This window comes from Sphaeramia orbicularis, chromosome 3 (assembly GCF_902148855.1).
Source record: "Sphaeramia orbicularis chromosome 3, fSphaOr1.1, whole genome shotgun sequence".
Classification (NCBI taxonomy): Eukaryota; Metazoa; Chordata; class Actinopteri; order Kurtiformes; family Apogonidae; genus Sphaeramia; species Sphaeramia orbicularis.
Window position 1 is genome coordinate 23,805,047 of NC_043959.1, and position 14,463 is coordinate 23,819,509.

Consider the following 14,463-nt stretch of genomic DNA (forward strand, 5'->3'; position numbering starts at 1 on the left):
CACCGAGCAGGGGCAGCGTTGATTTAGGGCATTACTCAGACACAGAAAGAGAGAGAGGGGAAGAGAGGGAGAGTCTCCCCTGACTGCATTAGGAGAGCCTCCAGCCTTTGTGATTCCTTTTGATCAAATCTCTGTGAAAGATGAGTGTCATGCCCTCTTCCAGCCAGCTGTGAGGGGACTGCCCTGTGACTCCGAGGGGGTAGACATGTGTGTGTTTGAGCATGCACACCTCATCTCATGTGTGCATATGTGTGTGTTGCAGTGTGTGTATATGTGTGTGTGTGCAGGATAGGGAGGGAGGCAGGCAGCTCCTGAGGTGAGAATGCCGAGTGGGAGGATCTCATTCCAATCCCCTGTGCCCAGTTTCAACACACACACATCTTGAGTAGTTTAGAGCCAGTCCACGGCAACATTAGAAGAGAGAAAGCAGGGGAGAGGCTTGTGTGTGAGAGTCAGAACCACAGTGACTTCTTCTTCTTTTTTTTTTTCTTTTTTTTTTTTCCTTGCAGAGAAGAGTGAGTGTCGGTGGCTGTGTGTAAAAGACACAGACAGAGAGACAGAGAGAGAGAGAGAGAGAGAGAGTAGAAGCAGTGTTGTTGAAGAAGACGCTGCTGTTGCTGTTGCTGTTGCCGTTGCCGCCGTCGGGTGTGATGGCTCTTTCACGTTAGTCCTCTCACACGGACGGAAGAGTTGGAGGCAGTTGTTTTGTGGGACTGGCGAGGAATGGCAAACTCCACGGTATCCTTGGAAACATCCGACTAGATGACAATGGCCGAGGTAAGAGAGAGAGAAAGAGAGAGAGAGCGAGAGTGAGAGAGGGCTTTTCACTCGCCCCGTTCCCCCGTCTCTGATCCCTTCGCTCCTGAACACACTCTCACGCATCAGCTCGACAAAGGCAAACCTGGAAGCGGAGTACGCACATCGGAGTGACAGGACACACTTTTTCACACTGAGGGACGCTGATTGGAAGCGGGTTTCCACATGTGATAGTGGGGGGGATGTGGATGCGCTTTACTTTATGGGCTGGATAGTGTCGGAAGTGCGAAAAGTTGTGGGGTTTGAAGTTTAGTTTCTGTCACATCTGGGGGGAAAATATTTACGGCTGATGCAAAAAAAGCTGAAAGTTGGGGATTTCTTACTTTAAGTCATAAACGAAAACATCATCTGCAAAACAAGAATCTGATTTAAATAGGAGCTGTGTTTGATGATTTATGAAAATATAACTTAAAAGATGACTCAAACTCATCAAAAACTCACCTTTTCAGAACGTACCCTTTCCTTTTGACACTATCCTCACCTGCTTTCAATCCAAACTCCCTGTAAACTTCCCAAAAACGCTGTAACTCCCGTTCCTATTCCGTCCTATGTGCTTGTGTGAATCATAGTTTTTTTTTTTTTTCCTGAATGACTTTGTGCTTAAGCTCCATTCGCTGGCTGTTAAAATCCAGACATCCACGGTCCGGTTCTTACCTGAGTCTCCATCCACTCGTCTGTCTCTCTTGTCTTGTCTTGTCTCGTCTGTCCTTTTGGGAAGCAGAGCAGACTGGCCCTCCTGGAAGCCCTTCCTGGCTGCTGGCCACAGCCTATTGGAATGTAATTTAAGAGCAGCCTAATGTTTTGTTGCAGCCATAATGTAACAATTAGCTGAGCTGTCTGTGCGGTGGTGGAGATGGTGGTGGTGGTCGTAATAGTAGTGGTGGTGGTGTCGGTAGCAGCAAAACACTCTCTCCTCCAGTGTGTAAACAGTCAGAAAAAACACTTATGGCTATTTCGTGTCGCTTATTATAGGAGATTAATTTCCCGAAACACACCATACATATGTTTAGCTTAGTGTAGTTTATTAGTTCATTGTATCGTGGACAATCCCAATTAATTAACTGTATCAATAACAGTACAAATGTCTTATTATAATGTAAGAAAATGATCTGTTGGAACATCTATGTGACAGATTTAGCACATTTTTTCTTCATTTTACTCACGGTGTAGTGTACAAACAGGCTTTTTTGCTCCTATCAAACAAGTTACATCCAAACTAAAATATTCCGTACCACTTTTAGAATAAAAAAAACCAAAAAAAAAAAAACTATGTTAAATCATTAAAGTTGAATTACTCTCTTGCTCTTGTCATTGTTTTATGTTCCTGGTCTGCTGTGCACCCCTCTAAAAAGCCACTTTGTGCGTTTATTAATGAGTTTAAGTCGATGACTCTGCCAATAAAAGTGATTTAGATTTATTTGTGTGTTGAGTGTGTGTGTGTGTGTGTGTGTGTGTGTGTGTGTGTGTGTTGCGGTAGGAGTGTGTTACCCTCTGTGGTTTCTTCCTAACAGACTCATGTCCTATCCGTTTGTTCCCAGTTCTTACTTCTTTTCTGTCTTTTTTTTTTTCCCTTTTTCTTTTGTTACCTCTCTGGGTTTTTGTTTTTTTTTTGGTTCTTTTTTGTTGTCGCACAGCCCCGAGGCACAACACAGCACATAACACACACACACACACTCACAAAAAGGCGTCTTTACAGAGTTGAAAGTGTGTATGTAAGTCGGCCTGCCAGCCTCGTCAGCTTCATTAGGTTCATGATGGTCCGTTCAGGAGAGGATATGGAGTAAAGGGGGGGGGGTTGTGTATGAGTGTATGAGTGTATGAGTGTGTGTGTGAGTCTGTTCTTGGCTTTTACCCCCTTTAGCGTCTCCTCTAGCTGCGATCCACCCCTCCCGCCCCCCCCACCCCACCCCACCCACCCCCATAACACCCCTCAAAACTCCCTCTCTCCCTCTCACACACCAGCTCCAGCCTCTTGAGTCTCTGCTCTGCGCTGCCACCAAAAGGCTTGCGAGGATTTGTCAGCCAGATGTGACAAGATTGTCAAGAGGCAGGCGAGGGAGAGAGGGAGATCTGATATTAATCAGAGCATAGCTGGGAGCCAAACTTTCTCCGAATCAGTGTACTAACATGTTCCCCTCATTTACTCCTTCTCCGAGCCAAACAGTCCCTCCGAGTTCCTAACAGGGGGGAACCACACACACCAGGAAGCCAACCAAACTTTGGCTCGCCTCCTTTCCTTTCCTTGCCTTGCCTTTCCTCCTTCTCCTTCTCCCCCCCCTCCTTTCTCCTCATCCTCCTCCCTCCCCCCAAACTCATCTCTTTGTCTTTTAAGATTTTTTTTTTTTTTTTTTCTCCTCTTAAAGAAGCCAAGCATTTTCTCATGGATATCCAGGTAAAGATCTGCTTTCTTTCTGGTGTTCAGTGTTGGTTGAACTCTGTAGTGTGTTTTCTGAGTGTGTGTGTGTGTGTGTTTGCACGTGTGTTTGACTGACGGTTGGATGAGTATGAAATAATGAGTTTTTCACGCTGTCTTTGGGCTGTATGGACTCTTAATAGGCTCAAACGCTGCCTGTCACTACTTGCACTGGCCCGGGCTTTTCCTGAGTTCATCTTCGCCTTTTCACACCCAGTAGAGTTAAAAAAAAAAGGCGCTCGCTTATGTATTTTACTCTTTTGTTTTAAAGCTGAAGTTTACCCTGAGTGAAGCTGTTGAATTCATCTCCAGCTTTGTGTCTGAAAAGTGATTTAGGCGACATGAAATTGCTCTGTAGAGTGATTTTATTTGCTCTGTGTCAAAGTGCTTCCTCTCTTTTGGACGTTAAATCATAATCTGAGGCGGGATCGCGTCGCCTGCTGAGCAGTGCTACGAGTCCTAAAACCTCGCTCTAACTAACACTTGTCGTCAATTAACAATTTACTACCCCCGCTGTCACATATGCATAGCTCAGAACAAGGCATGATTTATTCCTGAGGCCGGCGGGGGGGGTGGTGGTGGTGGTGGTGGTGGTTTCTTCTTCACGTACTGGGTTCATACATACATGCATTCATACGTGCACATACACAACAGGCAACACACAGCTGGCGATCAGGTGTTGTCGGCGTGTTGTGCAGCAGCTACAGGTTTTATTGGTGGAAGTCGGCGATAACGTGAGCCGTACCAGGAACACTGTCCTCGTCCTCCTACTAAATTCCTGTGTGTTTTCTGTTTTTCTGGCTCTGATAAATTCCTAGTTTCCCCCTGGTGTGTGTGTTCTTATCAAAACTAAATTAAAATACAACATTATTTTGTTTTCATTACAAAAAACAAAAAAAAAATCTGCAGGCCAGTTTTCCAGATTAATTCGATCTGTGTGTGTGTGTTTTTAAAAATAAAAGCTTCATTTAAAAAAAAAAAAAAAAAAAACATTTATCAGTCATGTGTTGAAATGGACACAAAATTGAGCAAATGCAGTCTTTGTCAAACCAGTCAAACCAAAAGGAGCTTAATCGTCGCACAAAGCAGAAAAATAAAGTGTGTTTGTCCCACTGAGGTTTGTAAATACAATAATGTCTTCATTAATATAATACAGTCTGTGTTTATTCTAAAAAAAAAAAAAATGATAGGAAATAGAGGAAATATCCATTGCATTGTGAGTAGTTCTGAACAATCAAAACTATAAATATGCATAAACTCATGAGATTTCAATATGTATAATTGAACTTAATCATCATATAAAGCAGAAAAAGCAGAAACAAGGCTGACAAAGTGAATTCATTAATACATTTGCAGTTATTATTTAAAGATAATAATATTTTAAAAAGGCAGAAAAATGTGTACGTGTCTGTAACAACCACACGAGTCAAAGGTGATGCTGGAGTTGTAAGTTTTTATCAAACAAACAATAAAAACCAATAATTTATGGAGATAATTATCATAGAAAGCAGCAAAGAGGCAGAAAAGGTGATTGTTTTGTGTTTTTTTATAAAGTCATAACTGTTTTTTTATCCCTTGTGTTTTCTCTTAAGGTTTAGAAATACAGTAATGGCTTCAATGATAATTAATTCTGTGTTTATTTTGTAAATTGATAGAAAAAGGAGAAAATATGAGCAAAATTATGACAAGTTAAAGGTGATGGTTAGAAAATACAAGTTTTTCTGAACAAACAATTTAAAAAAAACAATGAAATACACGAACTTTGTTTGTATCAATAAACTTCATCTTCATATAGAGTTTGAAAGAAGCTGAAAACGTGAACGATTTGTGGTTTTATTATGTGATAGACTGATATTCTTTTTACCTTTATTAAATAACGGTTAATAAATACTTTAATAATGCTTTATAAGTTAATAAAAAAAAACATCTTGTAGATTGTTGTGACAGTGATGAAATATGCGTAGCCAAGGGTGTTTTGTTTTATTTATTGCTTTTAAATAATAAATTATTTGCTTTTAATAACTTACAACTTTACGTGTATAAGAATGTCAGGAAATGTATTTTATTTCAGACAAAATATGAATTTCTAGCCCTTTTTTTTTAAATCTGCAAATATCCTAAAAGTCCAAAATTAATTACCAGCAATAACATTAAAAGAACATGCAGCGTAAAAATATCTTCCACAAGCCACAGATACGATGTATTTAATCAAAACGTCCACTTAATGGCTCCATAACTGTCCATCCCAGTGATCATTTATACTTCCCGTCAAGAAAAAGTCTCACTTCCGTTTTTTCCCACATGTGCTGTAATTGTCTTGTTAACTGATTAATGGCTGACAGTAAAAATCTGATCCCCACTCCTCCTCCTCCCCTTCCTCCTCCTCCTCCCCCTCCTCCTCCCCCTCCTTGGCCGTCCAGTCCCTCTTCCTCCGGAGCTGCCGATGGCGTTATTGTTTCGTCGCCTTCGTTGGCATCGTCTCCTGCTTGTTTCCTCCTCGTTGACTGAGTGTCAGTTTAGTGCCGGTGCTGCTGCTAATTGATTATTTTTCCAGCGCATTAGGGCCAACAAATCCTCATCCGTCTCTAAAACTCTTACTCTGTCTCTCGCTCTGTGTCCGAGAAGCAGCTGTTGGCTTGTGTTGAGTCTCTAAAGCACCGTGGCTATCCAGCACATATGGAAGGATTTAATGTTAAGAGCCAGAGAGGACTACTTGATTTTATTTCTTTTTTTTTTTTTTTTTTTTTGTGTGTTCTATGAAGACTGTTATGACCCTGTCGTAAGCTGCAGATGATGTCTGACCTGATAAAACCCAGCTTGTTTTCTCCCCCTTCTGTTTGTTTTTCCTGCACTTTTACACCTTCTTTTAACTGTAATGGTTGTAATGTCAGTCGGTCTCTATAGCAACCACATGGAAGTAAAGCAACCTTTACCTGAAGAGTCAAACCGACATGGTCTGCTCATGCATTTAACCCCCGGCCCCCTTCACCTCCACGCCCTAACGGGTTCTTTATGTCCCTCCCTTCATCTTTTTAACCTGCAACACATAAACAGACGTCACTGTTCCTCTATGTCTTTTCAAACGCATGTCGACTCTATGGGAAAAGCCAAAAATGCAATGTATTTCCTAACATAGTGTCGTGGTATGCAAATCTTGTTGAAAACTCAGAGAAAAAGTATGCAGGAGAGGACCTTGAGAGAAGATTATTTAGTGTGAGTTCTGTCCGTCTTCAGCGTCTACTCGCGTCTGAAAAGTGACGCTTTAAACCAGGTGAGAAGCGTCGATGAATATATGACCTTTATTTATTAAAAGAGGCCGTTTCAGAAGCTGAGGTGAGGGTTTGGCATCTCAGGCTGCACACAGTTTGCACTAAACCCTCTTGGAATGTTTCAATATTAGACCGCAATGTGTAGCAGGATTCAACCATGTTTTGTGTTGGCGCTGTGTAAAATATTTTATAAAAGCCATTAATTTTCACTTTAAGTCCTGCAATGTTCAGCATTGTTCAGTACGCTGGGTGTTCCAGGAAGTATACTGTACCCAAAGAGTGGGTCACAACCCACAGGTGGATTATGGGAGATTTAATTTTGGATGCCAAGTATTTCAGAAAACATAAAAGAAGACGTGTATTTTTCTTACCAGTGAATATTTTTATTGTTCTTTTAATGTTATGTTTATTACGGAAGGCTGCTCTGTTTGTTTTACTGAACAGGAGCCTCCACGGTGATGCCTCTTATTTGTTCTCTTTTATTAAGTATTCAACACATTTGTTTAATATATATGTATAAACATGTTTTGAAGGGTTAGAACAGACATTAACAAGCGTGAGGTTGTCTTTTAACATCGGCATCACAGCGTTTTACAGGTGTATGATGCAGGATTTGTTGGTTCTCCCACAGCAAATTTCACACATGAATAAATAAAATTAGAAAATTATATATTGCATTACTTGCAATATTGCAATATGTTGAATCACAGCCTCTGTATCATGATATGCATCGCCTGATTCAACACTATTTAGAGTTTATTTATCATTAGATTCAAACATTGCATCAGATAATATTAAAAATATTTTAAAATATGATATTTTCTTACAAAATTCCTCTAAATTGCTTTATAAAATGCACACCCAGGTACATATTTGCACCCTTTGACATGCAGGGTTTTCCCTGCAAAACTTAATGATTTTAAGTATAGGGATAATAGTCATTTGTGTATTATAATTTATTTTTTTTTTACAAAATGTACAGATTCTGATCGATACTCTTAATGTTTTAGGACTAAACTGCCTCATTATGTTCATTTACACATGCACACACACCTTTGAAACCGACCTGATGCCATTTGTCACTTCTCCCACACGCCGAGCAGTAAAATGCCTGCTAATTACAGGTGTATGTAATGTATTTGAGGTGTGCTTCTGTGTGCGATGTGTGTTTCTTACCTCCTTGATATAACGCAAAGACACAGTGTTGAGCTCTGGCTTCAGAAACACTGACCCAGCCGCATCATTTTGTGCAATTAGTCTTCTTGTCATCGACTTCATTGATGCGTGCGAACAGCCGTGGCTTTGTTGTGACAACAGTACAGAGAGAGAGAGAGGGAGAGGGGGTGCTTGGGGTGGGGTGGGCCGAGGCGGCAAGGGATTGGGGGGGGGGGTTTGGTCACCGAGGGCCACTGTAGTGTCGGTCTGCCCTGGGCTGCCATGTTTCCTCCTCTTCTCCTTCTCAGGAACTCATGAAATGAATTGCTAATTAAGATAAACGACCGGAGGAATGTGTGTGTGTTTGCATGTGTGTGTGTGTGTGTGAGAGCAGCTGATTGAGATGTATATTAGGAGGTGGTGGGGGTACGAAGGAGGAAGGGGGGGGGGGACAGCAGCAGCAGCAGCAGGAGGTGTGTGTGCACCCACAGTGGGATGGGATTAGCCTAATTGGGCCGTGTTGGTTCTTGGCGCTCTGTAATGATGGGATTATGTCGCTGAGAGATGAGCAAAGGGGTTTTTACACCTCAGCACCGTCCAGGAGGAGGGTGGTGTCACGGGACGGAAGGCCGGAGCGGGCTACCAAGGCCGCGCTCGCTGCCGTCGCCTTCATCTCGGGTCAGTTTATCTGTCTAATGATGAGAGGTTATTGTGAGGTGAAATAACGTGATCCTGGATCTCAAGGACGAGCCCTCAGCGTACGGACCGAGCCACTGACTAAATGAGCAGAAGGGGGAGGCCCCGTTACCCACCCATCCACCCACCCATCCACTTGTATTTTTTTTTTTTTTTTTTCGCCTCCTTTCTCCGCCCGTGGAGAGGGAGCGGTCTGTGGCGGAGGAGCTAAGCATGCCGCTCATGTATACTAAAGCCCCACTGATCATACATTATAGATGCAGAGGGAGAGCGGTGGTGTAGCGCAGCCACTCCAAGGTTTTCAAGCATGTAGCACTAACAACAGCCGCTTTGATCATAAATCTGATGATGCTTTTCCCTCAGTTCCTGGTGTGTAAATGATTTTTTTTTTGTCTTAAACAGAGAGAGAGGAAAAGGGAAGCAAAATTTTTCTTTTCTTTTTTTTTTTTTTTTTTTTAGCGAATCAGGGTGTGTGCCAAGTCAGCAGCTACCGAGAAAACTTGACTCATTACAGCCATTCCGTCCTCACTTTGAGTCTCCGTGTCAGGCCATTTACGCGGGCTTTTCCTGCCTGTTTGTCCTGAAAAAAAAAACAAAAAAACCACAAAGCCATTAGCAGATGAGCTAACGCAGAGTCCTCTAACCTGTGTGTGTGGATGCATTACTGTGCGAGCCTCAGGGGTGGATCTCTTCGGCTGTCCAGGTGTGTCCGAGACCTCTTGTTACTGAAGAGAGAACCTGCCTCGAAGCGCGATATGCTGCACAAATACCTGCGCTATAACGTAGCTCTCGTAAGGCGAACCAGGCAACGAGTCATGCGCTAAAGGGGAGCGGGATTACTCAAGGCTATCACGCTCTTTCTTTAGCTTTCCGTGGGCAACTTCACAGGTTGTGCGTTTTTTTATCATGTTGCTGTGTAAGATGAGTAGAGGCTACAGAACGTGCACACACTATCAACAGTTTTTCCTCAACTGCACAATCACACAAGCATGGGATGAGAAGGTGTTTTTCTTTTCTTTTTTTTTTTTGCATTTACCTTTCTGGGAGGTTTTGTGAAGTTATGCAAAATAATAAAAGGGAAATTAACTCTCTCAAAACTCCCTCCTTTTTCTCTACTACAGTTTGATTTATCCTTATATTTCTTAATGTTCTTCTTTTTGGGCAAGTACTTTCATTACTACCCTTCACAAGATCCTGGTTTTGCAGAAACACTTTGTTAGACTCGCAGTCAGGTCGGAATTACACACACCATCTATAATCCTCTATTTAAAAAGCTGCAGATTCTTACCATATACACTGTAAAAAATCAGAATCTTACCATGTGTATTTTTTTCATTTCTAGTCAAAATATCTCACCACACTTAAAATAAGACATAATCACCTGAAGAGTAACTTTTCAGCGAGATATAAGAACGTATTTTTAGACAATAGAGCTTGAAAATCTTATTTCAAGAAATCTTACCAAGATAATTTTCACTTGTTCCATTAGCATTTTTTTTTTGCTTGAATTAAGCAAAAATAAATAAATAAATAAAAATCTTGAATTAAGCAAAAAAAAAAAACAAACAAAAAAATCTGCTAATGGAGCAAGTGAAAATTATCTTGGTAAGATTTCTTGAAGTAAGATTTTAAAGATCTATCGTCTAAAAATACGTTCTTATATCTCACTGAAAAGTTCCTCTTCAGGTGATTATGTCGTATTTTAAGTGTGATGAGATATTTTGACTAGAAATAAGAAAAATACACTTGGTAAGATTTAGATTTTTGCAGTGTATAACATAAATAGGCTATTCTTCAAACCTGTGATTTTATTTATCAGATACAATCAATTAAGGGAAATATTTTAAGAGCTATTTTATGGTAAATTCACAGATTCATTCATATTTAACACAGCAATCTACAAATCTCCATCCTCCAAAACTTCGAACTATTAGAGGAGAATTTTCTATAAGATTTAAGGATGTCAAGTTACGGAACAACTTTTCATATATGGCAAATAACTGTTGAAGTATAAAAAGTTTTAAAACATGCTTAAAAGATTATTTAATTACTGCAAACTCCCTGTCTTAAATCACTGTTTTTATGCAGTTGCAGAAAAAAATTATTACACCACCCCTTGTTTTCTTCAATTTCTTGTTCATTTTAATGCCTGGTACAACTAAAGGTCCTTTTGTTTGGACAAATATAATGATAACAACAAAAATAGCTTGTAAGAGTTTAATTTCAGAGCTGATATCTATCCATTTTCCATGGTTTTCTTGATAATAACCAGAATCATTTCAGTTCTTCCATCATTATCTATGGCATTGTACTGACAAAAACAGTGTTTTTAGGCATTCCATGTTTTCTTTTCTGTCTGTTTTAGTCACATGACACACACAGGAGTTTGTACTTGATTGCATAACCATTGTTTTTGATGACTTTTGATGGTCTAATAATTTTTTTCCGCGACTCTATGTATGTGCACGTACGTTAAGCTCTTTTTTATCGTTAAAACCATGCATGTTATTCTTTCATTAAGCTCATGTGTTTTTTTTTATGTTATTTGTACTATATAAATGTTTTTCTTTTTCTTTTCTAGAGGTGCCTTTTTGCCTCTTTCTGCACTGTATCGGTTTTCATTTATCTTCCTCTTTTTCTTTTATCTGTGCAAAAATAAACTAAATGTATCAGACATTTAGTTCCAAGTGCTTCCTTTCTTCTAAACACACAAAAGTTGTCATTTATATCAAGTATGTGTTGCTAAATTCAATTGATTTAATGTCATTCAGGAGAAAATCTTCATTTAGATGTGATTCAATGTGTGTATTTTTGTACGATATATTGATTTTGTGTTAAAATACCAAATCGGAAGCAGCCATATTTTACGCCGTTAAGACTCCTGTTGGTGCTCGTGTCCTGACTGGTTTCACATGTATTCATTTTGCATTCTTTCTGTTGTATTTGTGTGTGTTAACAGGCTATCTGCTGCACTTTGGTGAACTGTAACTGTGACAGCTTCAAGCCTGGGAAGCTGAAGAGGAGGCAGTGTGAAAACTGCAAGCATGGCTGGGTGGCACATGGTAAGAATTCACCACACACTGATGGAAAAAAAAAAAAAAAAGTACAAATCTGGTCCAATCTGCTGCTCTGATCTGTGATAATGTCATTAATATGCAGTTATAAATATCGATTTTTGCTGTAAAGTCAGTTTTAAATGAACCGTAGTGGAGGCGGAAACTTTAAACTCAAAAATAGCAGAATAAATGAAACTGAAGTAAAGTGTGGGAATAGTTGTGTTGACTTCTATCCCTTGTATCGTCATCTTTTTACTGTACACACATGCAGCTACTGTAAACACACAACACTGTCATTTGTAATTAACCCTTTCATGCACGAATTATGAGAACTTTAGTCAATATTTTTTTCTTGAGTATTTTTGTTCCGCTTTACGCATGAAAAAAACAATGCAACTGATTTTTTTTTTTTTTTTTTTTTTTTTTTAATGAACGTATTTTTCATGGAGTTACAAAAATGTCCACTCAGCTGGACACCATGCATTTAAGTTTTGAAGCAAAAAAACATTTATTTAAAATTCATCATCAGAAAGTGATATACTGTGTGAAAACTATGAAATAAAAACATTTTTAATCCCACTAATTGCTAAATTGCTACTGTTTTCTCATATTTGATCATAGTCTAATATTAGTTATTACTCATTTCATGGAGATATTGTCCTCCTGAGACCCAGGAAATGGACAGTTTTAGCTTTTTTACATTAAAAAATGGTCTTGATTGGAAACTGCATCATGCAACAGTTTTTTCAGATACATTTTTAAACTATTTTTATTTATTGATTGATTTTTTAAATGGAATGTCCTTTGTAATGCACAGAGGACAAAATGCATTGCTGGGTCTCAGGAGGATATGCAAAAAAAAAAAAAAAAAAAAAATTGTTTGTTTATTACAGTCACACTCAAACATGTTAGTGCAGATCAGGTTTATGAAGAACAGCAAAGTTACAGTAATTGTATGAATTGAAGTGTTTTGGATGATGCATAAAAGTCCTGATATGGAACTAAAAAAACAAAACCCATGAATAAACAATAGAACAGCAGTAGAATAGCTGTCCACTGTAGTGACCAGTATGCATGAAAGGGTTAAACTGTGTGTAATTACAGTTTTACAGTGTCATTGTTACTGCTGGCATTAAGCATGATCTAAACCAGGGGTGTCAAACAAGCGGCCCGGGGGCCAAATCCGGCCCGCCAAAGGTTCCATTCCGGCCCCTGGGATGAATTTGCAAAGTGTTAAAATTCCACAGTCAAGGCTGTGGAACTCATTTTGAGGTTCCACATACAGACCAATGTGAGCTACTGTAAAATAATAACAGCATAATAACCTACAAAAAATAATGACTCCATATTTTCTTCTCGATTTGATGTGAAAAAAATAAAAATTACATTATGTTCGTAAATAATGACAATTTCAAATGTCTGTCTTTGTTTTAGTGCAAAAAATAACATTAAATTATGAAAATATTTACATTTACAAACTGTTCTGTCACAATAAAATGTGAATAATCTGAACAAATATGAACAACCTGAAATGTCTAAAGAAAATTAAGCACAATTTTAACTATTTTCTGCCTGTTACTCAGAGTTTAGTGTCTTTGTAGATCTGATCCATAATACACATGTAGAGGCATAATGTTGTTAAAATTGCACTTATTTTTCTTAGGAAATTTCATTTTTTTTCAGGTTGTTCACATCTTTTTTGTTTGGATAGTTTATAAAAGTAAGTATTTTCCTAATTTAATGGGTTTTTTGTGCACTAAAACAAAGAAAAATTTCAAGTTGTCATTATTTTCTAGGTTATTCTGTTATTATTTTACTGGTCCGGCCCACTGGAGATCAAATTGGGCTGAATGTGGCCCCTAAAAGAAAATGAGTTTGACACCCCTGATCTAAACTGTAATTTAAAGGACATATTGGACTTTTATGGTGAATTTTATTGCAGAGAAACTTTGCTTTTAGTCTGAGAAGATGAGCTTAAATCCAACTCTGTAGAACAGGATCTGAGATTGAATAAAAATAGATGCATTCACAAAGTGTCAAATTGTAAGTGACAGAGGAATTTTGCTTATTTATTTCCTGTTCTGGTCATGTTTTAAATGCTTAAACGTTAATCACTGCTAATATCTTGCTATTTTAATGTGTATGACTGTCATTTATCATTTGCATTATACTTTACAGAACATTTTAACCCATCCACTAACGAACAAAATCATCTACTGATCAAAAATGTTTAATAATTGTAGAGCCACTAATCCTATCAATACATGTAAATAATTGGTGTAAAATGCAGTTTGTCATCTTTTCATGGTCATCAGATATGACCCATCTGGACGTTCAGAGGCTGTAGTTACCGCGTAAACACCGTCATCTTCTACAACATTGATTCACCAGTAAAACCCATAGAGTTTGACTCACGACAGCGGATGGAGACACTTGTTTTATGTTCAGTTACTGATCTACAGTCGCGGAAAAAATTATTAGACCATCAAAAGTCATCAAAAACAATGTTTATGCAATGAAGTACTAACTCCTGTATGTATCATGTGACTAAAACCGACAGAAAAGAAAACATGGAATGCCTAAAAGCACTGTTTTTGTCAGTTCAATGCCATAGATACTGATGTAAGAACTGAAGTGATTTTGTTTATTATCAAGAAAACGTGGAAAATGGATAGATATCAGCTCTGAAATTAAACTATTATGAGCTATTTTTGTTGTTTTGTCCAAATAAATGTGCCTTTAGTTGTACCAGGCATTAAAACAAACAAGAAATTGAAGAAACAAGGGTGGTCTAATCATTTTTTTCATGACTGTATTTGCTGAAAAAGTCTTTTTTTTTCTTCAGTTTTCTCTGTTTCTGATATAATAACCCTCGACTATAATATGAGTTTTTGTGATCAGTAAATTAACCCTTTCGTGCATAGTGGTCACTACAGTGGACAGTTACTCTACAGCAGGGGTGTCAAACTCATTTTCTTTCGGGGGCCACATTCAGCCCAATTTAATCTGAAGTGGGCCGGACCAGTAAAATAATAGCATGATAGCCAATAAAAAATGA

At 38.7% G+C, this 14,463-nt stretch overlaps 1 protein-coding gene across 2 annotated transcripts in view; it reads left to right on the top strand.

The window, feature by feature from the left end:
• The first annotated feature begins 480 nt into the window (after positions 1-480).
• Positions 481-14,463, top strand: part of bnc1 (basonuclin zinc finger protein 1) — a 29,264-nt gene continuing 15,281 nt past the window's right edge. The window contains exons 1-2 of one of the 2 annotated variants that reach the window (XM_030126031.1): positions 481-777; positions 11,309-11,411. In XM_030126031.1, the coding sequence (XP_029981891.1) occupies positions 763-777; positions 11,309-11,411 (118 nt within the window). In that variant the 5' untranslated portion in view covers positions 481-762. Of the gene's footprint in view, positions 778-2,800; positions 3,209-11,308; positions 11,412-14,463 lie in introns of those variants that run through there. The other variant, XM_030126039.1, reaches the window with a different exon arrangement.